This window comes from Notamacropus eugenii, chromosome 4 (genome assembly GCF_028372415.1).
Source record: "Notamacropus eugenii isolate mMacEug1 chromosome 4, mMacEug1.pri_v2, whole genome shotgun sequence".
NCBI classification, from domain to species: domain Eukaryota; kingdom Metazoa; phylum Chordata; class Mammalia; order Diprotodontia; family Macropodidae; genus Notamacropus; species Notamacropus eugenii.
Window position 1 is genome coordinate 321,738,609 of NC_092875.1, and position 26,658 is coordinate 321,765,266.

At 39.9% G+C, this 26,658-nt stretch overlaps 1 protein-coding gene across 4 annotated transcripts in view; it reads right to left on the reverse strand.

Moving 5' to 3' along the window:
- LOC140502852 (unconventional myosin-Vb) overlaps positions 1–26,658 on the reverse strand; it is a 556,148-nt gene that overhangs the window by 67,434 nt on the left and 462,056 nt on the right. For all 4 annotated transcript variants that reach the window (XM_072606904.1, XM_072606907.1, XM_072606905.1 and 1 more), the window contains 3 exons: positions 7,523–7,607; positions 2,534–2,682; positions 785–904 (listed from right to left, as the gene is read on the reverse strand). In XM_072606904.1, coding sequence (XP_072463005.1) covers positions 785–904; positions 2,534–2,682; positions 7,523–7,607 — 354 coding nt within the window. The remainder of the gene's footprint in view (positions 1–784; positions 905–2,533; positions 2,683–7,522; positions 7,608–26,658) is intronic.

The window sequence follows — 26,658 nt, forward strand, 5'->3', positions numbered from 1 at the left end:
CTTAAGACAGGCAGTTTCATTTTAGTTTCCCAGAGGATTTCTTCCTGTTGAAGCAACTGAGGCTTTTAGGGTAAAGTCTTTCAATTTCATCCTGCAAGGGATTTTTGCCTACTGAGGTCTGAACCCTTTCTCTTTCATTCCTAGGGGATCTAGATCATATTTACTGCTTGTCTAAGAGGTGAGTTGTTAGTAACTGAATTAATGATTGGATAGAGCTGACCTGTACTGCTTCCATGTTGGTCTGAAAAAATCCTTGTTTCTCCAATACAGATCTCATGTCTAAGACACAGTGTCTATTCTTCTATTTGTGTTCCTAATGCTTGGAACATAGGAGACACAATAAATGTTTTTTCATTCATTCAGCTATGACTGTAACACTATGATCAGAGAATGTCAGAAGTGAAAAAGTTTACAGAGACCAACCACCTATGTATTTGGTAGTAGGGGTACAAATTTTAAAATGAGACACTCTCTGCCCTCAAGGATTTTATATTATACTAGACCAATATAACATATACTGGACCTCAGTTTCCTCATCTGTAAAATGAGGAAGTAAGACTAGATAGTCTCTAAGGTTCCTTCCAGTTCTGACATTCTGTGTTTCTTAATAGATAGTTACCTTGGGGGTAAGACTTACTCTTCAACTTCTCTGTTCACCACTGATCACATTTCGTATCCTAATAGGAGATATCATTGCTGCTTAGGGGCTATTCAGGCAATGAGAATCATCATTTTTTTCTCTCCAATAAATTGTACACAGTGGCCTTGAGTCAGAGAGACTTACCTCCACTTGCTGGATTGTATCTTCAGTATCTCCAATCTCAGATGTGGAGACTGATGGATAATTTGAGTCAGATTCTAAACTGCTCTGGTTTGAAGGGTTTCTTCTATGACCTGGGGTTTGCTGTTCAAAGAGACAAATGCCAAAATAATTTAACATATGATATCTCATAAAAGAAAAGTGTTAAGCAATACTATGAATTCTGGAGGACAGTTCTGTTGATCTTTTGGTTTTTGTTGTTGTTAATCTCCTTTAAAAAAATAAGCATTTCTGTTCTCTTAGAATGGTGCTTAATAGTGTCGTCTCAAAAGAGTCATTTCATCCACGTTTCCTACAGCCAACTAGATAATGATATCACAATCCAACAAACACAGGCTTGACCCCATTGGAAGGATGGGTAACTCTGTTGCTCAATGAAATGAGAATCTGTAAGACTTAGGGTAATAATCTATATGAGAGGGCCTTGTGAAATGATCCCTGATTTCCCAGGCACAGAGTAAGTACTCCAAAGTTGCATGTCATTACTTGCCCTCTTAAAAGGGTAGCCCTCAGGGCTCCCTTCCCTCCTCTCATTGATATTACAGGAAAATTTTTTAAATTGGTAGATATTAAAAATGGAGTTTTCCCTTTATATGGTTTATTTGGAGTAGCTTTTTATGTCTTTTTTAGCATTTGACTCAACGGAACGAGAAAAAAGATAGACTTGCTAGGCAAATTTATAATTCCATATATGTTCCTACTCAATTTCTCTTCCTGCTTACTCAACCAATGTTGTATGGGTAGGAAATCCTGTAGGGAAATGTTTACATGAAGCAGAAAGGAAAAAAAATGAGTGAAGTTCTGAATTATCATGAAAATATGTTCTATGCATATGATGGTTCATCATGTACTTGAGAAAACAGTCTGAATGGAATACTATTCAAGGCATGTCTGAGTCACTTTACATAAGATACCCCTGAAACCACTATTAGGCTCCCTCAACTTTATTCATAAGTCAGCTTCAACTGAAGATGAAGCATGCTTGCCACATCTTGGCACAGAGTCAGTGGACTGGAAGGACAGAATGAGGCTTACATTTCCAGACATGGCCAATATGTGGGTTTGTTTTGTTTGGAGTTGGTGGGTGGTAAAATTGATGTGAGAGAAGGAAAGAAAGAAAAAGAAAGGAAGGAAGCAAAAAGAGCAAAGATTAAAAATAGACAGGAGATAGTGGAAAGAAATTCAGAAATGGACAAAGGGAATTTTGTTGTTCTTCTATTAAATTTAACATTCATTTAAAAACAAATTAAGTTGCAACAGAGGTCCAAACATTCAGTTATACAATACTCTTTCTGTTCTTTATTTACTGACATTTCATGTTTATTGATGTTTGTCAAGTGTGTAATTTAAAAAAAGAGAAATTTAATTTAAAATATCTATCAGCTTCAGATGGTGATAGAGGCACAAAAATTTCCTTAAACTGGGAAAACCCTAAAGCCAACAAGAGCACCGGCTGGTTAATTTCTCCAACAGCCTACCACAGGATCCTTTAAAAGACCCAGAGGTCACAGCTAGACATTGCTTGAAAATAAATTTTTCTAACCTGATACTTGCTTATTCTATACCTCCTCTCAGGAATGCTAAGCCTAGAACTGTGCTTGGTCATGCCTTGTCAGAGATCTGCTCCAGTGGACTAAGTAAAATGAGCAGTGAGGTTGAGAAGGGATTTGAGTAGACCGGAGGTGTATAGTTGGAAAGAATTATTCTCATTACCCTTATGATGGTCATCTCATCCCGAAGGTTGTCATAGCTTTGCTCCAGTCGGGAATACTCCTTCACAAGGTTTTGGTATCGTGATCGCTCCTCCTCCAGCTCCTTCTTCATTAGGAGATTCTCCTTTATCGAATTTTGGGCAAATTCATCTGAAAGGAAGACATATTAAGCCACTGTTTCATCTGCTAAATGAGTTCCCCCAATGTTTATTGACACTGGTACACTGATGAGAGTAGATCCTTGTCAAAAGCTTGTCCATGATGAGGTACTTGCCTCTGACAAATCCATGAAAACACTTCATTTAATTCATACGAGGGATACCCATGTCATTATGGGTAAGCCAGCAGAAAGGAGAAAAGTCTTGCCCAGAAAGAGTTGGAGGAGAGAGGAATGCCAAGGATCTGGATGGCCTTGGGACTGTGAAGTTAGCATTGTATTTCATGTGTTTTCAGACTCAAGTTTTTCCAACAGCTATAGCAACTGCCGGTATTGGTGGAAGAATCCATGCCCACACCTTTTCACCTAAACCTGAAGTTGCTAAACTACTATTGGCCTGGTAGGATTAGTTGATGGAAGAGTGAATAAACCAAAAAGGGATATAGCAAAGATGGTCATGGGGATAGTTGGAGAGACTGAATTTCATTCTACCAGAAACTCTGCTTTATTTCTATCAGTGAAGAGAAGCAGTGGAAAGCAAAAAAACAAAAACAAAAACTAGATAATCCAAAAATTACTTAAGATTATAAGGTCATTTCAGGGGTGCCAAATTCAAATAGAAACAGATTCCCACAGTTGCAGACAAAACCACAAATTTACACTACTTATGCTACATTATATTTTTTTATTTTGCTGAACATTTCCCAATTACATTTTAATCTGATTCAGCTGGGAATTTTACAGGTGGTAAGTCTGATACTTCTGATCTAGTTCAACCCATTGATTATACTGTGGTACTGGGATCATGTGAACTTTTAAAAATTGGTAACCATATTTCATTATAATTGGTTTCTTTTGTTAACCCATGCAATTTTGTTTTATGCATTTAAAATTTTTTCTGAGAAGAGTTTTATAGGTTTTACCAGATTGCCAAGGGGTTCCATGACATACTCAAAAAAAAAAAAAAAGGTTTAGAAATCATGATCTAGTAGAAAGAGGCTAGGACTAGAAGTCTGGATTTAGACCTCTTATCACCACTAATTATCAGTTCAGCCACAAGCGAATCATTTTGTATCTGTCTCAAGCTTGATTTTACAGATGAGGAAACTAGTGGGTAAGGGACTTGCCCAAGGTTCACAAAGCTCATCAATAAACATATTAAGGGCCTCCTTTGTGCAGGCGCTCTTAAACTGGGGATATGAAAAGAAGCAAAGAGGTCCTGTCCTCAGGGGGCACACGATCTAATGGGATAGACAACAAGCAAACAAATACGTACAAACAAGCGTATACATGATCGACAGGAAATAATTATGAGACCTCAAGATTTTAGACTGGAAGTGAGAAAGTTGAAAAAGACTTCCTGCCGAACAAGGGATTTTAGATGGGACATAAAAGAAACCAGGGAAACTAGTATGTAGAGATGAGGAGGGAGAACAGTTCCCACGGATTTAATTATGATCTCTATGCTAATGATTCTCAAGTCTACCTATCCTGCCCCAACCTCTGACCTCCAACTGCCTTTCAGACACCTCAAACTGGATTCCAGTAGACATCTTAAACTTACTGCAACCAAAACAGAACTCATTATCTTTCCCCTAAATTCTCCATCACTCTCTCTGCCCTCCCCATTGCCCTCCTGATCCCTCAGGTTTACAATCGAGGACTTCGCCTCGAATCCTCACTATCTCTCACACTCCATATCTATCTGTTGTTGAGGCCCATCTGTCCAAGATGCCCTCTTCTCTGCGCAACACTGCCCCAACTCTGGTGCAGGCCTTCATCACCTTAGGATTGGACTATTCGAATAGCCTGCTGGTAGGTCTGCCTGCCTCAAGTCTTTCCCCATTCCAATCCATCCATTCAGCCACTAAAGTGATTTTCCCAACATGGAGGTTTGACCATATAAATCTTCTTCCCAGTAAACTCCAGAGGCTTCTTATTGCCTTCAGGATCCAATACAAAATGCACTACGTGGCATTCAAAGCCCTTTATAACTTAGCCCCCTTCTACCATTCCAGTCTTACACCTTATTACCTGACACATACTCTCCAGTCCAGTGACATTGGTCTCTCTGATGTACCAGGAACAAAACTCTCCATCTTTCGACTCTGGGTATTCTCCCCAGCTGTCTCATGCCTGGAATGCTCTCATCACCTCTGCCTGCTGAACTCCCTGGCTTCTTTTAAGGCCCAACTAAAATCCCTTCTTCTGCAGGAAGTCTTTCTCAACTTTCTTAATTCTGGCACCTTATTGTTAAATCATGTCTGACTCTGTGACCCCATTTAGGGTTTTCTTGGCAGAGAAACTGGAGCATTTGCCATTTCCTTCTCCAGCTCATTTTATAGATGAGAAACTGGGATTTGCCCAGGGTCACGTAGCTAGTCAGCATCTGTGTCCGGATTTGAACTCAGGAAGATGAACTTTAGGCCTGGTACTCTATCTGCATAGCTGTCTTACTCTGAATTATTTCCTATTCATCTTGCCTATAGCTTGTTTTTACATATTTATTTGCTTATTGTCTATTCCATTAGATTGTGAGCTCCCTGACAGCAGGGCCTGTTTGCCTCTTTTCATAACCCAGGAGTTTCTGGGCCAAAGTAGGCCCTTATACATGTTTATCGACTAGGGTTGTACCTTGGGCAAGTTCCTTACCCACAAGATTTGTTTCCTCATAAAATCAAGCTTGCTTTGCCTGTGGCTGAACAGATAATTAGTGGTGATACCAGGCCTAAATCCAGACTTCTAGTCCTGACCTCTTTTGACCAGATCTGGAGTTCTTAACCTTTTCTTTCTTTCTTTTTTTTGAGTAGGTCATGGACTCCCCCTTGACAATCTGGTAAAACTTAAAAACCTCTTCTCAGAATAATGTTTTTAAATGCACAATCTCCTTTCCAGGAGGCAATGTGCTGGACACATTAATATAACTACCAGTATTGCTTTGGTCTGGATTTGTGAATTCATTGTTTGGGGAACTTCTGGTAAGGAAAACACACAGAACAGGGTTCGACTCTCCTGCAGCTTGTAGCCTTAGAGTTGCCTGGCACACAGCAAGTGCTTAAAAATGTTTACTGAATTGATTTCACATTCTGTGCCCTAGGTCTCTTCTCTCTGTCTTAACACTGTTCTATGAGGACAGAGGGAGACTGGATTCATGGAATGCATTGCTGGGCAATATGAAAATCAATTCTTTTAGACTCTTTTCTTCTCTTGGGGAAAAGGTGAGATGCCAGTGGTTTCATATTCAACAGAGTAAATGTTTGGGTTTTTTTGCTTTAAGGTAAGTAGCTTCCTACTTGATTTTACAAACTAAAAAACTTGAAAAGTAGTGTTAAGACTGGGAGAAAGGGAGATGAGGAGAATGGAGAGATCCTGGAGAATGACTGACATTCTGTCTATGGGGCCTAGGATAGCATGGGATTATATGTAAAGAAAATCTCTAAAGGGTTAAAAGTGTGATAATCCAGCAGGTCATGCACCTGAAGGGAGACCTGAGGCAAAGCAGAGAGGGCAGCAAAGGTCTTTTTTGCTGATGACTAGTGTGGCAGTTGGGTGGTGCAGAGATAGAACATAAGACTTCGAATCAATTCAATTCAATTCAATAAAAATTTTAAGCACCTAGTATGTGCCAGGCACTGGGCTAAGACTTGGGTTCAAATCCTGCCTCAGACATTTACTAGCTGTTTAACCCTGGGCAAGTCCCTTAACTGCTATATGCTTCACTACCCTCATCAGTAAAATGGGGATGATAATAGCACTGATCCCCCCCTCTTACCCCCAACCCGGGTTGTTGAGGATAAAATGAGATAGTATTTGTAAAGCAGTTTGCAAACCTTACAATGCTCTATAAATGCTATTATTCATCTTGTTGTGGTCATTATTAATCAATCAAATTGCTTCCAGCTGTGATGAGAAAGAAGCCAGGACAGAGACAATGTCAAGGTCAGAATACCAGGGGTATCATCCACAGAGACAGGGTGCAAGGTCAGTGAAGTGAATAGGTGTAGAAAGGAAGGAAAGTTGCCAGAAAAAAGGAGCTAAAATCTGGTGAGGCAGTTGCAGTTTGGTTAAAGTCAAAGTGAACCGATCAATCAATCAGTGAACATTGATTAAGCACCTACTATGTGCTAGGCAAACTCTCTTACACTATGAACTGTGCGAGAGTTGCCCCCATTCTATGTGTTTTCCTTACCAGAAGTTTCTTAAAGCAATAAAATCACAAAATCCAGACAATAATGATGATGATGATGATAATGTGCCTAGCACTGTACCTCGTAGAAAGGAGATTATAGTCTTAAGTGGGGATAGGAACCAAAGCAGGCATGTGGAGGAAAGGATATCAAAGGATCTGGGTCCTAGATCAATTTAAACTTGGCAGCATCTGAAAGTGCCAGAATTCCATGACAACTTTACCTGTTGGATTCTTAAAGGGACGACCTTAGGCAGCACAGGGAGGATCTCCCCTGGCCCTAGCCCCACAGAGCTCAGTAGGGATCATTGGCCCTCATAAAAAAACACATCCCTAAACAAAGCTCAGTTTGAACATTTCAAAAATCTGACAGCAAGGGATTTCTCTTTACAAGGAGTCATTTCCCCCAAAGCTGCTCTGATTAATGTTAAAATGAAATGGCATGGGGTGGAGGGGTGGTTGCTCATTTCTTTCTGAATCCCTCCCAGATTAAATCAAATTTCTCCACACTGTATTCATACACAGCAGCATGACAAACCAACAGTGGATTTTTTGGCGGGGAGGGGGAACGAACATGAATGGAAACTAAAGAAGTGGGGCCGTTCTGACAAACTGAAAACATACAGATGACTCACTCAGCTCCTTACCTTTAGACTGGCACGAGATTTGGTTGTTAAGCATTTCTTTTTCATTTTTCAAAAGTGCATTCTCTTGTTCCAGGTCCAATACTCGCTAAAAAAGAACACACATACCCACACAACAGGGGAACGCGTTACCTCTTATAATTCCAGTCAGCCTAAGGTCAGGCTTTTCTTTATGGGGATTACGTTTCACCTGGTTGACTCTGAATGTTTCCTTTCTTTCTTTTTAATACCTCCTTCCCCCATGATTTCCCCCCCTTATATTAGGAAAAAAATTCATAAACCAGACCTGGGAAAGTGAAATGTCTTTGATGATTTTCTATCGTCTAAAAAAAATGTCACGTAAAATATCATTATAAAAGGCTGGGCTGGGTTAATTCTTTTGGTATCAGTGTAAATGAAAAGATAGGGTATCTCTTGGAACTCTAACCAACCCCTTCCTTCTGTCTCCTGCCTTGGGAAATGGGGAAATGCTTTAGTAGAGGCAGAGACTCTCAAGGAGCAGATTTCTTAAGAGTTTTTCTCTCATTTTCTCTGGGGTAGGGGTGGGGGTAATCAGGGTGAAGGTCAAAGCATTCGGAAAGGACTGGTAGCTTACTACTAGATGCTGGTAGAAGGAGTATCAAACTTTTTTTTATTCTAGTATTTAATATTAGAAGCCACATCAAAGGAGTAAATGTATTGGAATGGCAAAGGAAGACACAAAGTGTTTCTAAAATGGTAGGGGCAATGTTTAAGGACAAGTGGGAAGGAATTAAGAAAAATGTAATTGAGGCTTAATATGGACACTGGTAAGGACCCATCATAGAAATCATCCACTATAGAAATACAAAAGGTCAAGAATGGGGATGATCCTTCTCTAACATGAAATGAGTTGGAAACCTATTAAGGTCTCTGCATCTATGAATTGCTCTGGGTGCTCTCATGGATAGTCAAATGCATTGCCATCACTGATGCCTATAGACTCATGCTACAGGTAATTGTAAAATCCTTTACCAAAATAATTCCCCAGCACTCAGTATGGCCCTGTGGTGATAAATCAGAGCCAATAGATGGGGAAACTGACTCAGACAGAAACTCAGAGTAATATGTGCACATGGAATCAGATTGACAAAAAAATCGCCTTAACCTTCCCAGTAGCTAGGTCCTTACCATTAGAAATGACTATATTGTTTAACTTTGGCTTTATCATTTTTCTTTCTTTCTTTTTGGAAGTGAGTTTTTAATCCTTTTTTACCTTTAATGGGGACCAGATCAACATGTGTGGCACTGCTTAAAGTCAATCAATAATTATTTTTCACACACCTATTTTGTATGGGGCACTTTATGGAGGACATAAGGATGAAGGAGGCATAGTTTCTGGTTTCAGAGATGTTTACAATGTGGTAGACATGAGAGAACAGTGCTTATCTGAAGGAAGTACGAGAGAGCTACTTCTTATTTCATGTTTTAATTTTTATTGCTTCAACCCCACTTCAGTCTACAATCCTTTATTTCAATTTAGCCCTAGAATGACCTGGACCAAAACAGCATACTCTCTTCATAAATGGAAAAAAAATTAAAGCTTAACTTGACTATTACTGCTGAGTCTTATGTTTGGTAATACAAGCATTTTTTGCTTTATAGAATTTACGTATTCCAATAGGGTTGTCTGGAAAATGATACTCTACAAGCCAAATCCCATCTAAAGGCTGTGAAACTGTCAGTTATACTGAGACAATGTGCTGTAGAGTGAAGAATCAGAAGACTTGGGCTCGACTTTCGGTGGAATTCAGTATTTCTACACAGCAAAGAATTCCTGTATTACCTAACTACAGAATCAACAGTAATGCCCAAGATAATTTTTCAATTTTTCCATAGCATATTGGTTGTTGCTTGGGTGGTTGGTTGTTGTCTTTTGTTCTTCAAGAGGACAAGAATGACATCACTATGTTGGGGTCAAGGTTCAGTGTGTCTGGGGGGCGGAGCCAAGATGGCGTAGTAGAAAGACGCACATACACATAGCTCCGAACCCACAACCCATAGAACAACTACAAAGAAGTAACTCACAGCGAATTCTGCACCCAGAGGCCACAGAACATTGGAGCGAGGGAGATTTCTGTTCCGGAGAGACCTGCAAACCTCTTGTAAAAGGTCCTTCGTGCTGCGGACTGGGTGCCGGGACTGGGAGCTGAGTACAGCCCTGCCGTGGCCGCGGCACCGAGAGGAACAGATCCGAGCGGGCTTCAGGGACGGGATCTCCAGCGGCCGCACAAGTACCTCCACCCACAGGTGACGGGGGTCAGTGAGAGAGTCCCTTTGGCGGGTCGAGGGGGGAGTGGGGTGCCCCCATGGCTCGGGCCCCCTCGGGAGACAGAAGCTGAGGGGCAGCGGCAGACCAGGGCTCTCCAAGCAGGCAGGAGCCTGGATCCATTGTTGAAGGTCTGTGCATAAACTCCCTGAGGGAACTGAGCCTGAGAGGCAGCCCTGCCCTCACCTGAGCATCTGAATTTAATCTCACACTGAATAGCAGCCCTGCCCCCGCCCAAAGCCCTGAGGCTGGAAGCAGCATTTGAATCTCAGACCCCAAACACTGGCTGGGAGGATCAGGAGGTGAGGTGGGTGTGAGGAAAATATTCAGAGGTCAAGTCACTGGCTGGGAAAATGCCCAGAAAAGGGAAAAGAAATAAGACTATAGAAGGTTACTTTCTTGGGGAACAGGCATTTCCTCCCTTCCTTTCTGATGAGGAAGAACAATGCTTACCATCAGGCAAAGACACAGAAATCAAGGCTTCTGTGTCCCAGCCCACTCAGTGGGCTCAGGCCATGGAAGAGCTCAAAAAGAATTTTGAAAATCAAGTTAGAGAGGTGGAGGAAAAGCTGGGAAGAGAAATGAGAGACATGAAGTCAAAGCATGAACAGCAAATCAGCTCCCTGCTAAAGGAGACCCAAAAAAATATTGAAGAAAATAACACCTTGAAAACTAGCCTAACTCAATTGGCAAAAGAGGTTCAAAAAGCCAATGAGGAGAAGAATGCTTTCAAAAGCAGAATTAGCCAAATGGAAAAGGAGATTCAAAAGCTCACTGAAGAAAATAGTTCTTTCAAAATTAGAATGGCACAGATGGAGGCTAAGGACTCTATGAGAAAGCAAGAAATCACAGAACAAAGCCAGAGGAATGGAAAAATGGAAGATAATGTGAAATATCTCATTGGAAAAACAACTGACCTTGAAAATAGATCCAGGAGAGACAATTTAAAAATTATGGGACTACCTGAAAGCCATGATCAAAAGAAGAGCCTAGACATCATCTTTCATGAAATTATCAATGAAAACTGCCCTGAGATTCTAGAACCAGAGGGCAAAATAAATATTCAAGGAATCCACAGAACACCACATGAAAGAGATCCAAAAAGAGAAACTCCTAGGAACATTGTGGCCAAATTCCAGAACTCCCAGGTGAAAGAGAAAATATTGCAAGCAGCTAGAAAGAAACAATTCAAGTATTGTGGAAATACAATCAGGATAACACAAGATCTAGCAGCTTCTACATTAAGGGATCGAAGGGCATGGAATAGGATATTCCAGAAGTCAAAGGAACTAGGACTAAAACCAAGAATCACCTACCCAGCAAAACTGAGTATAATACTTCAGGGGAAAAATTGGTCTTTCAATGAAATAGAGGATTTTCAAGCATTCTTGATGAAAAGACCAGAGCTGAAAAGAAAATTCGACTTCCAAACACAAGAATGAAGAGAACCATGAAAAGGTGAACAGCAAAGAGAAGTCATAAGGGACTTACTAAAGTTGAACTGTTTACATTCCTACATGGAAAGACAATATTTGTAACTCTTGAAACACTTCAGTATCTGGGTACTGGGTGGGAGTACACACACACACATGCACACACGCACACACACATAGAGACAGAGTGCACAGAGTGAATTGAAGAGGATGGGATCATATCTTAAAAAAAAAAAAATGAAATCAAGCAGTGAGAGAGAAAGATATTGGGAGGAGAAAGGGAGAATTGAATGGGGCAAATTATCTCTCATAAAAGAGGCAAGCAAAAGACTCATTAGTGGAGGGATAAAGAGGGGAGGTGAGAGAAAAACATGAAGTCTACTCTCATCACATTCCACTAAAGGAAAGAATAAAATGCCTACTCATTTTGGTATGAAAACCTATCTTACAATACAGGAAAGTGGAGGATAAGGGGATAAGCAGAGTGGGGGGGGATGATAGAAGGGAGGGCATGGGGAGGAGAGTGCAATTTGAGGTCAACACTCATGGGGAGGGATAGGATCAAAAGAGAATAGAAGTAATGGGGGACAGGATAGGATGGAGGGAAATATAGTTAGTCCTATACAACACAACTATTATGGAAGTCATTTGCAAAACTACACAGATTTGGCCTATATTGAATTGCTTGCCTTCCAAAGGGAAGGGGTGGAGAGGGAGGGAGGTAAAGAAGTTGGAACTCAAAGTGTTAGGATCAACTGTAATGTTCTTACCACTAGGAAATAAGAAATACAGGTAAAGGGGTATAGAAAGCTATCTGGCCCTACAGGACAAAAGAGAAGACAGAGACAAGGGCAGAGAGGGATGATAGAAGAGAGAGCAGATTGGTCATAGGGGCAATTAGAATGCTTGGCATTTGGGGGGGGAGGGGAGAAAAGGGGAGAAAATTTGTAACCCAAAATTTTGTGAAAATGAATGTTAAAAGCTAAATAAAAAAAAAAAAAAAAAAAAAGGTTCAGTGTGTCTGATTGTGGCTAATCAGATCAGTAGGAGCTTGGAAGGCTCTACAACATGTCAATAGTCCATGTGAACATGTTGAGTGGAGATATCTCTAAATTTGCACATCTCACATAGCATATTATATATGTATAATATAAATGTATATATATGGTATATATGTATATTGATAACATATAGTATGTTATGCTATGCTAAGCCATTCTATATCTAGTGTGTATTACACACACACATACACATGTGATATATGTGTGTGTATATTATATATAGTCAAGTAAAAGAAGGGTTCTAGGAACTGAAAGATCAATCAAGGACCCAGAATAGATAGGAAAAAAAATTATCTAGAGCAGGGACAAGGGATAGAGATTTTGGAGTCAGAAAAGTGCTTTAAATGAAAAGTGAACTGCCAGGGAGGGACCACAACTCATCAGGTAGCATCTGGGGGTCCATCCCACACCCCACAGGAACTGCTGCCATTTTAACTTCTATCATAGCAAAAGTTTTCAAGTTATTCTCTTAGGAATTTTTCTTTCCAGTGTGAAGACATTTTCCAACATTACATTTTAATTCAAAAGAGGACTCTAAGAATTATGAAATCATTTCTCCTACAACATCCCTAGGAGGCAGATAATAGAAGTATAATTCTACCCCCATTCTGTAGATTTAAAAATTGAGGTTCAGAGAGCTTGATTGATTTATCCATAGCCACATGGTTAGTAACTATTGGAGATGAGACTGGAACACAAATCCCCAGTACATAATGCTGTCTCTTAACAATGATGCCTGGGGTACCTCTATATAGCATTTTAAGTAGAATTTGGTTTCCAACATTTCACTTTATAGACAACCTTGTCAGAATTCAGTCATATAAAGCAAAGGAGACTAGTAATGTCAGACTAGAGAATCGGTAGTAATATTGAAGAACTTTTTTAGTTTTCTATATTTAGTCTAAAGTCCATGGCCTGGTCACTGATATCAGAAGACTGAGAGAAGCTAGGTAGGTTTAAGTGGATTCAAAGAATTTAAACAGAGATGCATCATTCTTAAACTATGAAGTTCATAAAAACATTTAACTGAATGGTCATATTTTTGTAGGAGTTAACACAATTCTTAATCTATCTTCAAGGTTTCTTTAAAACAGGGATTCTTAATCTTTGTTATATCATAGACCCCACTGGTTTTATCTTAGAATAACATTTTTAAATGAAGGAAGAAAGGATTAAATTTCAGTTGGAGGTTAGTGAAAATAATGATGTTTTTTTCTATCCAAATTCATGGACCCCACTTTAAGAGTTCCAGTTTTAGAAAATATTCTCAAATCAGTGTTAACTCCATATTAAATGGGAAATATCACCGATGCCACTTTAAAAGTACTTTGCTAATTAGTAGCATTTTCCTTGAAACGTTTCTTGTATGATAGTTATCCCTATCCTTTCCCTTATTTGATTATGTATTTTTTGAAAGTAGGATCTGTGTCACTTTTTGTTTTACATTCTGCAGGTAGCACAGAGAGTTGCACTCTCTCTTTCTGTGTCTCTACACACACACACACACACACACACACACACACACACACACACACACACACACACACACACACACACACACACACACCCCCTGTGATTTCACTGGAGTAGGGAACTGTTAGTGAGGAAACACCCTCTACCAATGCAACTGAAACATATAGTTGAACAGGGGCCACTGAGAAGTAAAGGGGCTTGTCTGAGTTTGTGAAGGGAAGCAGTAAGAAATAAAACTGGAAAAAGGGGTGAGAGTCATACTGTGGAAGATCTTAAATTCCAGGTTTCTGTTTTATACCCTAGGCAATGGGGAACCATGGAGGGTTTTTGAACAGAGGAGTGACATTTCAGTATGTGTCAGAGGTAAGACTTGAACCCAAATCATCCTGAATACAGTTTTCCATTCAGTCACTAAACCACACTAATTTTCACAGTAAAAACAAAGAGTTTTTTTCTGAATTAGAGAGTGCAAGTGATAGGACAGAGCTCCTTTCCCTTCCCATTCCCTGTCCCACCTTAGGATAGCTTTCCTTGGCTATTTCAACATAAATCTGAAGCATGTTCCTTCAATATATTTCATACTAAATCCAAAGAAAGCAGTGAGAGCTTTGCTACTTGAGTTGCAAATAGATTATCATCTACATACAAATCAAAGATCTTTTAGAGGAGAAAGGGTAATTAACTTGACAAAAGTGACATTGGCGAAAGGGTTAGAAATTGATTTAACAAAGATAACTGAACATAATATGGAAATGAAGTCGAATTCCAAGAGGATAATTTTTCTATGATCCCAGATGAAGCAAATTATCTTAATTTAAAATGTGACTAACCCTATTCTGGAGTTTTAAGTCAATTTGTGAAATTTTCTCTTTTCAAGCTAGTCCATTAATCTGTTCAACCAATTATGTGATTACTGAATGCTTACAATGGGGTCAGTACTCTACAAGGTAGGTACTAGGATTGCCTACTTTCCAGTGTGTGGCCTAGAAGTATGGTGCTGTCCATTGACCACAGATGAATAAGATGTATCTCTGTCCATTACTATGGTATAGTGCAACAGGCACTGAACCCTGCCTAGGTGCTTGTGTAGCTTTGGACAAATTTCTTCTCTTTGGCTCTCAGCTTCCTCATCTGTAAAATAAGTATGGGGAAGGGTTTGGATTACATCATTCTAGGTTTGGATTCTAATTCAGTATTTAATAATACTCTATGGGTATTCTATAATGCGAATATGACCTAGGGAGGTGGATTGACATAGCAGATGATGGAAATAGCTGGGAAGTAGGAATACTGGCCCATATTGCCCTTTAGAGGACAAAATTGGGCAGATTCTTTTTAAAAACCAAAGAACATTCATTAGATATGACTGTATTTTAGGCGTGAATATAGACTGGGAGGTAAATTTTTAACCAAAATGATGTATTTGCAGGAGCTCAGGTCTTGTTTGCTGCTTGTGCCAATTCTTTTACCTGGAATCCTCAGAAGGGGTCTTCTGTATTAGAGCAGGTACTTCAGATACAAGTTAGATTTCCAGAGGACCTGTCAGAGCTTACACTGTGAGCCTGGCAAAGTTAGAATGTTGAAAACTGAGTAAAGGCAGAAGACCTGGGATCTGATCCATTAAAGCCTCTTAGTGCTCAGATCTATGAACAGAACAAGCAAGGTTTCTACCGGTCAAAGGAAACGCCTGAAGACATCTCTTCTCCAGAGCACAACTCTGCTCCACAGCACTAAGATCAAGCTGTCTTTATAGGATGCTAGATTTGGAGTTGCAAGGGACCTTTGTGGTTGTCTTCTCATTTCACAGGTTAGGGAAACTGAGGTCAAGGGCAATTAGGTGACCTTGGAAAAGTTGGATTTTAACCCAAGTCCTCTTACTCCAGATTCATCCATTTTTCTATGTCCCCTATTTTGAAGACCTCAAAGTAAGATGAAAAGGGATTAGAGTTAGAAGGTACTGACACAATCAAGTCCCATTTTAGAGATCAAGAAAGTAAGACCTAGAGCAATGAAGTGACTTGCTCAAGGTCCCAAAGGTAGTAAATAGCTGGTCAGAATTTGAATTTGGGTCCTCTGTGTCCAAGTCCAGTGCTCCATCCACTACATCACGTGAGTATCAAGTCATAGACCTATAAATAATAAAATTTAGAGAACAACAGTCCTCCCATTTCCAGTGTTATAGGGGAATGAAGATTATTCCTTATTGCAAGGAAATATAATATGCGTCCCACTGGGACCTTTTGTTGTGGCAGCCTAATTCATGCACGCTCACAACCATGCTCACATACAGTTCTTTTGAGCAGACAGAAGACAAGACATTCCATTAAACAAGTGTGTCTGGTACTTATAACCTGACAATTGTAGGGTATAAATGGAGGCGGCCCACCTGCGAAAGGCAGATGTTCAGTGTAATTGGTAATGAGGTGCAAAGTCATGACTACACCTCGCAAGGGGAACTCAGAACTCAGTGTCTCTTATTTAATGGTCCTTCAGATGCTTTCTCAGCAGAGCTTTCCCAATGTGGGATGTATAAGTACTTTCAGCTTAGCCCTATAAGGGTATTAACACAATGGAGAGAGAAACAGACCCAATCATGAGGGCTGGTGAAAAACTCTAAGACTTGAGTAATGGGTTCAATGAGAAACTCTAAGACTTGAGGTCCCATTAGAACCCTTTTTGACCTCATCAATGAGACTATGTCCATTAGTAACTTTCAAAACTTGACTCAAAACCTATCTCCTGCAGAATCATTAACTAACTTCATTCCTCTGTTTCCCCTCAGCATCCAGAGAGTGTTCATTTGTGCTAGACTAATAGGTTCTTGTGAAGATGCTGGGTTTTTTTTTTTTTTTTTTTTTACTTATTTTGCACTATTCCTATGTTCTTATGTTCAGTTTCACCCTCCCATGCCCAACTGAACTAGAAGTTCCACAAAGGGAGGAATAGCAACCTTTTCCCTCCCTGGAATTCTCTCCCTCCTCCTCTTCGCTTTCTGGCTTCCCTAGTTTCCTTCAAGTCCTAGCTAAAATTCCACCTTCTACTGGAAGCCTTTCTTAATTCCCTTTAATCCTAATGCTTTCCCTCTCTTGATTATTTCAAATCCATCCTATATGCAGTTTGTTTTCATGTTATCTCCCCCATTAGACCATGAGATCATTGAGGGCAAGAGTTGTCTTTTGTCTTTCTTTGCATTTTCAGCATTTGGCAGAGTGTATGGCACACAGTAGGTACTTAATAAATGTTTGAATGACTGGTCCCCATGACATCTAGAACAGTACTCTGAACATATCAGTTACTCAAAGGCAGGTGGTATAGTGAATACAGCACCAGGACTGGAATCAGGAAGACTTGAGTTCAAATTTGGCCCTAGACACTGGCTTTGTGACCTTAGTCAAGTAGCAACCTCTGTCTGCCTCAGTTTCTTTAACTGTAAAATGGGAGTAATAATAGCACTTACTTCATAGGGATATAGTGAGGATCGAATAAGATATTTGAAAAGTACTTAACATACTTGACCTGACACATAGTAGGGACTTTAAAAATGTTTGTTCCCTTCTTCCATTATCGCTTTAGAGAAGGCTACTTGAATAAATGAAGGATAACAGTAAGCCTTCCTGGGATCACAGCGTCATAAACTAAAACTCTAGAGAGAGAAGAGACTTCAGAGGTCATCTAGTCCGATCTCATCATTTTACAGATAGGGAAACTGAGCTGCAGAGAAGGGAAGTGACTGCTCAAGGCCATCAACATTAGAGGCAGGATCTCAACCCAGGACCTCCGACTCCAGAAACTGTGCTCTTTTCATAGTTTTAAGCTACCCATTTTGCCTCCATTTATAAATTGGGAAAGTTACAACACAGAAGAACAAAGTTAATTGACCAAGGACAGCCTGACAATTTGATATTAGAAATGGGGATAATTAATCTTTGTCACCCAGCTTTCACAACGTGGGACTCAATTCACATACACTTAAATCTGAGGGGGAACAGTCTGTGTCTTTCATAACTGTTCCAAGAATTGGATGTTCTCATTTATTAGCATCCGAAAGATGCAGCTGTGAGATAGTTTCATATTTTGTTTTAATTCTTACTTCCTTTTGGATTAATAAAATAAACCTCATTTCTGGACGATGCTAATTAGATAGTGTTTGTCCATTTCCCATCTAGTAGCATCTATCAACTGCACTAAGTAGGTGTTTGATAATAAGCAATTTAGCTCTGACTTCCCAAATCTGTAAAAGGAGGTAGCTATTCTTGGTACTTGGCATTTACAGAGTGCTTTAAGATTTGCAAAATCTTTATATGTTATCTTATCTCATCTTCACAACAACCTTAGGAAGTAGACACTATTACAGATGAATAAACTGAGGCTGAGTGGATTTAAGTGATTTGTCCAGCCTCATAAAACTAGCTAAGTGTTTGAGGTAGGATGTGAACTAAGGTCTTCCTGACTTGAAGTCCAGAGACCTATCCACTATGGCAACTAGCTGCCATAGAACAACCTTGAAAGCTAAGTACTGATGGTATTATTCTCCTTATGTTACAAAAAAGATTAAGAGAAGTTCAGTGATGTGTTAAGGTTTCTTCTAGCTCTAAGATTTGGTGGTTCCATAATTATGATGTGCAATAGGTTACATTACTAAAATGCTGTCTCAATCCATAATGACAAGAGACTTCAAGGGTCATTTGCCACAATGTAACGAATCCCCTCCCTGACAGGTAAAAATCTGGTCTCTGAATACTTTTAGCAGCATGGACAGCTCACTACATTATAGATAGCTCTAACTATTATCACATTTTCCCTCATGTTGTACTAAAATCTGCTTCCCTATAACTGCTATCTAATCCTACCTCTTGAAGCATCTCAGAAGAACATCATGTCCTTCTGATGACATGATGTCATCTATTCCCTAAGTTTTCTCTTGTATAAACTAAAAATCCCTAATTCCTTTGGCCATTCCTTCTAGCAGAAAATTTCCAGACCCACAGTATCCTGCTTACCATTCTTAAATACACTCCAGGCTGGCAACACTGTTCAAAGTGTGTCGCTGTCGTTTCAGTCACGTCTGACTCTTCATGATCCTATTGGGGGTTTTCTTGCAAAGATACTGAAGTTGTTTGCCATTTCCTTCTCCTGCTCATTTTACAGATGAGGAAACTGAGGCAAATATGGTTAAGTGACTTGCCCAGGGTCACACAGTTATAATAAGCATCTGAGGCTGGATTTGAAGTCAGGTCTTACTGATTCCAGGCCTGGGATTCTATCCACTATACCACCTAGCTGCTCTAGCTATGGTATCCAGAATTTGACACAATTCCAGATTTTCACTAATATATCCTAATAAGATTTTAAGAAGAAAAGAAACCATGTTATATCACATATGATTAAAAACTGAAGCCTAGATAGATTTTTGGGCAGGCCACGGTTATAAGACCAAAATCTAATAAAGCTTTCTATTGTTTCCAATTGTCACTTCTTTCTCTTTGTCTTCACAGATTCTGATTCAGGAATGCAGGTCACTGACAAACTGGGATTTGTTTTTCTAAGTCATACATCAAAGTGGCATTAAAGAAGACCAACTATGTGTGTGATAGCTGTGCATTTATTCGTTTTGCCTGTAGGGGTGACAATCTCACAGACTCTACTCTGTGGCTTTAGTGACTGAAATTCTAAAGTCACACTTACTTAGAAATTGGCCATATTTTGGTCCCCTGTACCCTGACCAGGTACACTTTGAGATGGTGGGTGATAGACAACCTTTGTAGGGCATAAAAACCTCACAGTCCAGTGCAGAAAGGCAGAGATAGTTAATGCATCCTTTTCAGATCATGATTCAATGAAAATTATATGTAATAAAGGGCCATGGAAAGATAGATCAAAAATTGGAAACTAAAGAATCTAATTCTAAAGAATAAGTAGGTCAAACAATAAAACGTAGAAACAATTAATAATTTCATTCAAAAGAATGACAATAATGACACAACCAACCAAAACATATGGGATGCAGTGAAAACATTTCTTACTGGAAGTTTTATACTTCTTAATGCTTACATGAATAAAATAGAGAAAGAGGAGATCAATGAATTGGGCATGCAAATGAAAAAGCTAGAATAAGAACAAATTGAAAATCCCTAAGTAAATACTAAATTAGAAATATTGAAAACCAAAGGAAAGATTAATAAAACTGAAGTTAAGAAAACTATCAAACTAATACATAAAACTAAGAGCTAGTTTTATGAAAAAAAGCCAATGAAACTGATAAATCTCTGGTCAATTTGATTTTTAATCTTTAAAAAGAAAAAAAACCAAATTACCAGTATCAAAAATGAAAAGGGTGAACTTACCTCCTATGAAGAGGAAAATAAAACAATAATTAGAAATTATGTTGCCCAACTGTATGCCCATAAATTTGACAATCTTAAGTGAAATGGATGAATATTTACAAATATATAACTGCCAGGATTAACAGAAGAGGAAGTAAAATACTTAAATAACCCCATCTCAGAAAAAGAAATTAAACAAGCCATCAATCTTCAGGAAAAAATCTTCAGGACCAGATGGATTTACAAGCAAATTCTATCAAACATTTAAAGAACAGTTAATTCCAATACTATAGAGCCTATTTGGGAAAACTGGCTAAGAAGGAGTCCTACCAGATTCTTTTTATGATACAAATATAGTTCTGATACCTAAAACTGGGAAGAGCCAAAACAGAGAAAGAAAATTATAGATAAATATCCCTAATGATTGTGGATGCAAAAATTTTAAATAAGATATTAGCAAAAAGATTACAGCAACTTATCAAGAGAATAATACACTTTGATCAGGTAGAATTTATACCAGAAATGTAGGGTTGGTTCAATGTTAGGAAAACTTGATCATATACTTGATCATATCAACAACAAAACTAGCAGATAGATAACTTTTGTAGTCAAACTATTTCCTTTTCTATAGTTCTTAGGAGACATGATGAGAAATATCAGAAGTAACAAGGAGATAAACAGGCTTGATTTCCTTCCTACCCCAATTGTATATGAAAACAATGCCCTAACTAGGCTCTAGGATACATTAAAAGGACTAGTTCTGTGAGTGTGTGTGTGTGTGTGTGTGTGTGTGTATGTATGTGTGTGTGTATGTGTCTGTGTGTCTCTTTCTGTATCTCTCTCTCAATCAGGGTTTAAGTGACTTGACCAAATTCACATAGCTAGTAAGTGTCTGAGATAGGATTTGAATTCAAGTTCTCCTTACTCCAAGGCCAATTGCTCTATTCACTGCAATACCTAGCTACTCCTTGAATCCTCTCATTATACAGATGAGAAAACTGAAGCCCAGAGTAGCGATGAAATTCCCCCTACTTGGCCGGGGGGAAAGCTGGGACTTGAACTCAGGTCCTTTGATGCCAAAACCATGGCTCATTTTCACCCTACCACACTGCATCTTGAAAAAAATCCAAATAGGATGATTCTGAAATTTTTGTGTTTCTAATGACTTGTTACAGAAGCACACCAGACCCTAATGGTCAGAAGTAGAATAGCACAAATCAGGCTACTATAGCCCATCCAATTATATGGAACATGATGGCCTCACTTGGACTACACTTGAATTGTTTCTCTGCTCTTGTATTATTAATTTATTTTTGCATAATGGGAAGATGTTTGCCATCCATTAATAGGGCCACATGATTTTCCTGAGTAACAGGGAAACCTGAGTCACATGAGTCTGTGATGGGAGGAACTTGTGAAATGGCCAGAGCAGGAAGAGTGAAACTGAGCTGAGGGAAAGAGAGGAAGTAGGCAGCAAGCTGGGAGTGCTTGTTTGTAGGAAGGCTCAAGCAGGGGGAAAGTTTGGAGATGGTGGTGTCTCCTGCACTGTTAATGTGTCTATAGATTTCTTTGTTGCTATCATGGATTTGGCTTTCTGGTGCTTAAATAAATGTATTGGTTCTGTCTTTCAAGTGAAGAGTCTGTTATATTTTGTGATTCAAAATTATGCTGGTATATTCATAGCTGTTGTAGGTACTATGAATATCACGTTGATGCTACAGCTCTCTGAAGCAAAATTAGTCTCAATAGTCTCTAGTCCGTCTTGAACACAGTTACTAGATTCATCTTCCTAACTGGACATGTCTGATCACTTCAATCCCCTGCCCAAAAAAACTGTCACTGGTTCCCCATTGACCATTGGAAAAATTCTAAGTGTCAGACTGGTATTCATGGCCACCATGATTTGACTTTCATATTCCTTTCCAGCCTTCTCTTTCACTGTTCTTCATCATATACCTTCATCCACAAATTAGATTTGCTGTTCATAAACATGACCTGTGATTTCCCACCTCTGTGCTTTTGCTTAGCTGTCTCTTTGTTTGAATGTCCTTCCTCTCAGCCCTGATTTTATAATTCCTAACTGTCCTTTAAGGCCAGCTCCGATGCCACTTCTTTGAAATCCTGGTAGTTTTCTTATCACACTTTCACCATCTATCTTGTATCAGAGAAGGCAAGTATAGTGTAGCAGAAAGGATACTGGATTAGGGGTCAGAGCATCAGGGTTTGAATCTCGTTCTGCCACTTACTAGCCACATGACCCGGGGTAAGTCATTAAAACAACTTCACCTCAGTTTCCTTATCTATAGAATGACATGATTGGACTTCTCAGGTTCCCTTCAGCCCTACATCTATGGTTTTTTTTTAATCAGAAGAGCTCTTTATATGTATGTGTCAATAACATGGAGTTATTTGTGGAAAAGTTGGGATTACAACTTATTTGCTCAGCAAAAGGGCAGGGATGGGTACAACACAAGACTTAAATCAGGATTCAATGAATAAGAATCCTTGATCAGTTCCTCACTAGCTATGTGACCTTGGGTAAGTCACTTCACTTTTCTAATAGTTTCCTCACCTACAAAATGGGAATAATAACAGCACCGACCCTTCACAGGGCCAATGGAGGATCAAATGAGAGAATATAAGCAGGGACTTCTCAAATCTCAAGGCGCTTTATGCATATTAGATGTTACTATTCTTCAGGCAAACACCTTTATCCCATTATCCCGTACTTAGATGGTATGTAACATCTATGAGAAATCTAGAAGCCTGGCTTGCCTGAGATGATGGTTCTTACTTAATTCTTTTACAATGACCCTGTGAATAACTACTGACCCACTCAGGAGAAGGAACTATTTCAGGTAAGCACATGAATAAATAGTGCCAACTTTAACATTGTAAATTGGTATATGCCTACAGAGAGGCAGATGAGTTGCCAAAACCAGTAAATTGTACTCAAGAATCTTCTGGACATGTATTTTTCAGGGTTATTTTGGTGTCAGTGAATCAAACTCACAGGATCACATGCAAGTCAATTAAGTCTGATTCAGTTCAACAAAAATTCATTAGCATATACTGTATACAAGGAGAAGCAGCAGCATGCCCTGGTGGACAGAGATGTAGACTTTAAAGCTAAGAAGAACTGGTTTCAGTCTTGCCTCTGACACATATTGCTGTGTGACTCTGGGTAGGTAGATTAACCTGTCAGTGCTCTGTTCAGTCATTTTTCAGTTGTGTCTGACTCTTCCTAACCCCATATGGGGTTTTCTTGGTAAAGACACTGGAGTAGTTTGCCATTTCCTTCTCCAGTTCATATGACATATGAGGAGACTGAGGCAAATAGGGTTAAGTGATTTGCCCAGGATCATATGGCTACTAAGTGTCTGTGGCCAGATTTGAACTCAGGAAGATGAGTCTTTCTGACTCCAGACTTGGTGCTGTATCTCAATACTCTAGGCAGCTCTTTAAAACTATGATTAGCAAAGAAGGTGGCAACTTGCTTTGGAAGAGACAGTGTCCATATGTGGACATTCCCCACACAAATAAAATCACTAGTCCAGTCTCCATTCCCTATCCTACATGCAAGCAAATGTAATAGGTGGAGGGGATGTAAAGAAAAAAATAGTATTTATCATGACTCTTGTCTCTCCATTACTCCCCCTACTGAGCTACCAGGCCTGGGATTCTATCCACTACACCACCTAGCTACTCTAGCTATGGTACCCAGATGCTACCACTTCTATTTCCTTTTCTTTGTTCACACAAGCATCATTCTTCTCATCTCCCTCCTGGTCTAATGGAATATCCTGATTGGTCTCTCCCAGTCTATCCCTTCTCCAATCCATCTCCCACACAGTGGTCAAAATAAAGGAATAGGAAGGAAACAAGCACATACAGGCCACCTTCATCCCTTTTCTCTCTTTCCCTTAACAACAACAACAAAATCTGAATGATTCAGATTATTTGCCTCAGCTTATGTTGTGGGAACTGGCAGCCAGCAGCATCTATTCACTCCAAACTTAGAATGATGAAAGTTACTTCCTCTGGGAAATAAGACCACATTACTCCTGATCCCTCTCCTCCAGTCAGTACTCATGTCTTGTACACTGTTCTCTTAGGGAAGGGTCTAAAAAGGCAGGTGTGGGCTCACTCCTGGGAAAGCACCTTCTTTTTGTCTCACTCTTCACATGTTATCTTTTCACTCTGGTGAGGAACAAAACCCTCTCCTCTCTGAGGGAGGCTCAGTCACAGAACAAGCAGTTTCTCCTCCTCCTAACCCCCCAGGTGGGAGCCACAGGCCAAGCCAGGAAATCAAGGGGAGAGGAGGGGGTGACGGAGAAGCATTCTCATCCATTGTTTCTTGGCTTCTTACGGAGCTTCCAGACAAAACTTCCTTTAGAACCAGGCTGCGGGACGGTGGGGGAGTGCAGGGGTGTTGATCCTAACTAATGAGCTGCCTCCTTTGCCCTGGGGTGGCTCTGTTGGGGGGCTAGCCTGCTTCTCCCTTTCAGTCAGTACAAAACAGTAACAGCACAAAGAAAGCATCAAGCACAGGGCTCTTCTTCACAGATCAAAAGGGAAATAATCTGGGGTCTGGGAAGGTATGGCTTTAGGGAAAAATTACAAAGCTTAGTTGAAAAGGAACAGACACCCAGAAAACATTCTCCCTTGTCCAATTGCCTTGATAGGAACCTCGGGGCTGGCTGGAAACCCAAGGGATTGTGATGTTCAGTCACTGAACCCCATTTTCCCTTTCCAGGACTAGGAGGCAGGACTAGTAGCCCTTCATTAATTAGCCATGGCAAGGTGGTTATCTGCCTTACCTATTAGCGAGCTCCAGGGATACAGATCTCCTGTCTCTCCCTACTTCAGTAGCTTGTTCTAAGGTTTAACATCTGATTTTTCAGCAAATTATTCTTTATGTTTAACTCAAGTCCCTCTGGCTACAGTCCAAGTTGTTGGAACGCCCTAAGACAAATGCGTCATTCTTACTTTGCAGGACCTGAAGCTGGAAGAGACCTCAAAAGTCATCTAGTTCAATTGGCATGTTTTCCAGAGAAGGAAACTGAGGTCCCAAGAGTCAAACCCAGTTCTCTGACACCCAAATCAATGAAAGTAGGAAACTCCTCTTCCTACTCACGTTTGCATATTTATTAAGGAAGGTATATTTTTTTCTGGGCATGAGACACATTGGTAATTAAACATGCCTTTGAACATCTGAACAAGGGTCTTCTGGAAACATACTGCTTTATCCCAAAATGGCTTTGAGGAAGGGAATTTCAGGCACCATGGCAGGCAGGGAAGGTACCAGTTTGGGCAGCAAGGAGGCCCTGTAGTGGCCCTCAAATCATACAGGGTTGAATGTCACTTTTATATAATAATAATATTTAACATTTATAGAGTGTTTTAAGGTTCACGAAGTGCTTTTACGAATATTATCTCATTTGATCCTGGGAATAACCCTGAGAAGTAACATTATTAACCCATTTTAGAGACAAAGAAATTGAGGCTGTGAGAGGTTAAGTGATTTGTCCAGGGTCACAAAGCTATTAAGTGCCTGAGTCCAGATTCAAGCTCAGGGCTTCCTGACTCCAGGTTCAAAGCTCTATCCACTGTACCACCTGGGTTGCCTATTTGGGAAGTGTCTTGAGTGATTCTATTTCTCTTGTTTTCCTCCCCCATCACTGTTCACTAGGAAATACCAAGGATACTTTATGAGAATTATGGCTACAGGATACTGATACTGCACCAAGGACATTGTGGGATCATGTTGGAGATCTGCTGGAATTGGGAGCATCAAGCTATTTCTAAGCCGTATTTGAAGGCCCAGAAAAGGAGAAAGAATAAAAAAGAAAGGAGAGCAATGGAAATGAGAGCAATCAATGGGAGAGAAGACCTGAGTAATACGGTAACAGAAGGACTACACTTTCAACCAAGGAAACTGAAGATATCTCATGCAACATCCATGTCTATGAGAGCTTCAGTACAGAAATGTAGGTTGTCATAGCACTGTGTCACTTCATAGCTAGAAGAGACCATAAGGATCATCTAGTCTCATTTTACAGAGAGGAAAACTGAAATCCCATAAGTTTAAATAACAACAAAAGTCACATCATTTGTGGCAGAGCACAGACTGGGTTTTCCTAGGTCTCACAATTTATCTCACGCCTTATATATACTAAGTCTTGTTTTTTTTCTCAATTACGAACACTCCTGAGCCCTGGAAACTTTGCCTATGCTGCAACAGGGTGAGGTTATTTGGGAGGTAATTGGTATGGGTCATCTCAGAGGTGAAAGAAGGCAGCAACTGTGGCTGTAGTTCCTGGAAACTGTGCAGTAGTCTTGTATTGCGGTGGGGGTGAGGATTGGCAGGACATTAATGGTGATTGGACAAAGGGGGCAAGGAAGTCAAGGGGGTGGGATACTATATGGTAGAACTGGCTGAGTGTAAAGTCAAGACTGGAAAGAGAAGAAAGGGAACCAGAGCAGTCATGATAGACTTGGAGAAAAGGGAGAGCAGAAGAACTGACAAAGTCACAATGAAGATGAAGAACCCCATTAGGAG